The following is a 3,906-nucleotide window of genomic DNA, read 5'->3' on the forward strand; positions in this document are numbered from 1 at the left end:
GCATGGGGGATGGAGCAGAGACTGATCAAATAGCCAACCAATAACTGGCCCAACTTGAGAGCCATCCCATGGGCAAACACCAATCCCTGACATTATTAATGATACTCTGTTATGCTTGTAGACAGAAGCATATTGTCCTCTGAGAAGCTCCACCATCTGATTCAGACAGATATAGACACCTACAGCTAAAGAGTGGATGGAGCTTGGAGACTCTTATGTGAAAAATAGGATTGTAGGCTCTGAAGGGGACAGAAACTCCATGGGAAGACCAACAGAGTCAAGTAACCTGGATCCTTGGGACCCTCAGAATCTCAACTAGCAACCAAAGAACATACATGGGCTGAACCTAGGCCTCCTTCTCACACATATGTAGCAGATGGGCATCCTGGTCTTCGTGTGGGTCTTGAACAACTAGAATGAAGGCTATATCAAAAGCTCTTGCCTGTATGTTCTTCTAGGTGGGCTGACTTGCCTGGACTCCATGGGAGAGGAAGTACCTAGCCTTGCAAAGACTTGAAGTGCCAGGGTGGAGAGGATACTCAGGGGACCCCCACCTGCTCAGAGGAGAAAGGGAGGGAGACAGAGGAAGTATTGTGAGAGGGGAGTGACCTAGAGGGAGTGCAATGAGTGTGATGTAAAGTGAATAAGTAAAAAAATACAAATTTTTAAAAGGTATTTATCTTCTTGAAAGAAATGAGACAAAATATTAACCTTAACTCTATAGACAGCAAACAAATATCTTTCAAAATTGAGGGTTTTGTCAAGATTTTAATGTACTTGGATACAAAAATGTGTCTTCTAATTATTCTTTTTAAGTGATTATGATATCATAAAAGACTAACAGAAAAATGTCATAGTTAAATCAAAAATATGCCCTCTCTCCTCTCTCTCTCTCTCTCTCTCTCTCTCTCTCTCTCACACACACACACACACACACACACACACACACACACACACACACGCACACACACAAACACAAAATCCACACAGTGAGCAAGAATGTGCGTTGATGGTGTCAGCCCTGACTGGTACATCTACAATATCACCCACATACCTGTGGCTCTTCTGTTATCTCAAAAGATGAGAGACTGAGTTGCAGGACCTAGATGCTTACTTGCTGTGAGAGTATCTTACCCAGGAAATCTCAATATGGCTGCCTGAACAAAGCAGCATAATGATGCCTGGCATGGGGTGCACACCTTTACTTCCCACACTGGGGAGACAGAGGCAGATGGATTGCTGTGTTTAAGGCCAAGCTGGCCTACAGAGTGAGTTCCAGAACATCCAGAGTTATACAGAGAAATCCTGTCTCAAAATACCAAAAAGAAGGGAGTGAGGGGGAGGAAGAAGAGCAAGAAAAAAGAGGAGTGGGAAGAGGAATAGGAAGGAAGGAAGGAAGGAAGGAAGAAGAGGAAAAGGAAAAGGAAGGGGAAGGATATGTGAATGAAACCAGTTGAAATGTCAGCATGGAAGGTGAAATTTCACAGGTTCCCGTCCTTAAACAAAGAGCAATCAAAACCAATGACTCCTGTTTTTTACAGGCATGAGCCCTCTGATATGTTTTGTTATCCAGGTTATACACTCTCAATTGGTCCACCATAAGCATAAATAACAACACTAAATAGGCTCAGTAGTGTGTGTGTGTGTGTGTGTGTGTGTGTGTGTGTGTGTGTGTGTGCGCGTGTTGTTTGGACATTATCTAGCACAAAATAAGAAGTATATATCAAAATAGTATGAGTACATATATACATATGCCATAAATTTTAAGAAATTCCATCACTTCAAACTGATATCTAAATAACCACATAGAGATCATTGATTTATGTTCATTTCCTGAATTCACAAGTGAAAACTCATTCAATAGTGACTGGATTTATTACATTAAATTTTTAAACTGAAGATGAACAATTTCTCAGTACCATGTTAGTGGTTTGTGAAACTGAAGCCATCCAGGTGCTTCCCTGGGAGTCTGGACCACACTAATATAAACACATCCAAATCTAGGGAGAGGACTTGAAAGTGAATAATTCCATCGTTTGCATCTCTGTGTTTATATCCAAGAATTTTGGAATAAACAAATTGAGTTTATTTTATTAAAAGAGTTAAACAAACTGAATATGTTTGGGAATGGTACATGAGCTTCTTCCTCCTATGACTTAATTCATAGGAGTTGTCAGGGACCTGCTGGGTGGATTTCAGAGACACATTTCCTGCAGGTTCCAAAGAGGAACCACCCAGGATGGCTCAACCCAGCAACGACTGGAAGCAAGATGTGCTACCATTGTCCATCTTGATTTTAACACTTGTGGCCGCTGAGTGCACCATAGGTATCATTGCAAGTGGGATCATCATGGCAGTGAATGCAGTCTCATGGATTCAGAAAAAGGCACTTTCCATAACAACGAGGATTCTGCTTCTTCTGAGTGTATCCAGAATAGGCCTCCAAAGCATCATGTTGATAGAAATGACCTCCTCCATATTCAACGTTTCTTTTTACAACAGTGTTTTACATGGAGTCTCACATGTAAGTTTTGTATTCTTAAATAATTGTAGCCTCTGGTTTGCTGCTTTGCTTAGTTTCTTCCACTTCGTGAAGATTGCAAACTTTTCTTGCCCCCTGTTCTTCAAGCTAAGGTGGAGAATTTCTGAATTAATGCCGTGGCTGCTGTGGCTCTCAGTATTTATTTCCTTCAGCTCCAGCATGGGTTTTGGCAAGCACAAGTACACTGTGTACAACAACAGTTCTCTAAGTGCCAACATCTGCAACTTCACAATGAAACTATACATCATTGAGACCAAAGTGGTCAATGTTTCTTTTGTATTCATTTTGGGAATACTCCCTCCTCTGACAATGTTCATTGTAACAGCTACTCTCCTGATTTTTTCTCTCAGGAGACACACTCTGCGTATGAGAAACAGTGCCACTGGCTCCAGAAATCCCCGCATAGAGGCTCATATTCAGGCCATCAAAGAAACTAGCTGTTTTCTCTTTCTCTACATTTTAAATGCAGCTGCTCTGTTTCTGTCCACATCAGACATAGTCGATGACAGTCTCTTCTGGAGTATTGTACTCAGAGTCATTCTGCCTGTCTACCCAGCTGCCCATTCAGTTTTATTGATTCAGAGCAATCCTGGATTAAGAAGAACACGGAAGCAGCTTCAGGCCCAATTTTATCTGTACTTACAAAATAGATTCTGATATTAGCACCCAACATGGAGGACCAAACAACATGGACAATCACCCCCATATTTCCTTTACCTTTCTTTATCAAACCCAACCTGATCCCTTCACCTGATGCAGTCTCTGTACAGGATAGATCATCATTGCTCTCTAGGGCCTAGTGGGCAAAGTCTTTGTGACATGTAATATATTCTCGTCCTTAGAACTCTACATTTATCTCCTTCTTCTTCTATCTAAGGCAGTGACTCTTGATAACCACCACACATTGGAATACCTATGTCTCACTTAACAACATCATCTAGTCCAGCTTTGCATTTCACAATAATTAAGTAAGGACTTCTAGTGTTTTCAAAGCTTTTCTTAATGCTCCAGGTGGCTCTAGTGTGCAAACATAGTGGATAAAAACATCAAAGTAGAAGCTTCTAAAACTTGTGTCGGGGATAATTCCTATCTTTCCCTCATCATGTGCCTATCAACGACATGGGGCTTTTCTAAGCAATATCTGGAAATGCATTTGTGCACAACCTCCAAGGATACAAGCGAAACAATTTGAGAAGAGTTCTCAAAGTTAACAATACAAAAAAAAAAAATCCTTCAAACTAAAACCTAGCATCTGATATTTTTTCTAGATAAATTATTTTATAAATTTGTGGAAATGCAGAAGTATACACAAAAAGACTCTCACTGCAGAACTGTTCTTAATAAAGAAATTTCTATATCCAAAC

The 3,906-nt window shown here is 40.6% G+C and overlaps 1 protein-coding gene across 1 annotated transcript; it reads left to right on the plus strand.

Annotated features, from left to right (window-relative positions):
* The first annotated feature begins 2,239 nt into the window (after positions 1–2,239).
* On the plus strand, positions 2,240–3,199 carry LOC116098076 (taste receptor type 2 member 39). Its single transcript, XM_031380822.1, has one exon. It carries the CDS (start codon positions 2,240–2,242, stop codon positions 3,197–3,199), a length of 960 nt encoding a protein of 319 aa, XP_031236682.1.
* Positions 3,200–3,906: the final 707 nt, after the last annotated feature.

The sequence above is a fragment of the Mastomys coucha genome, unplaced genomic scaffold (assembly GCF_008632895.1).
Source record: "Mastomys coucha isolate ucsf_1 unplaced genomic scaffold, UCSF_Mcou_1 pScaffold20, whole genome shotgun sequence".
Classification (NCBI taxonomy): domain Eukaryota; kingdom Metazoa; phylum Chordata; class Mammalia; order Rodentia; family Muridae; genus Mastomys; species Mastomys coucha.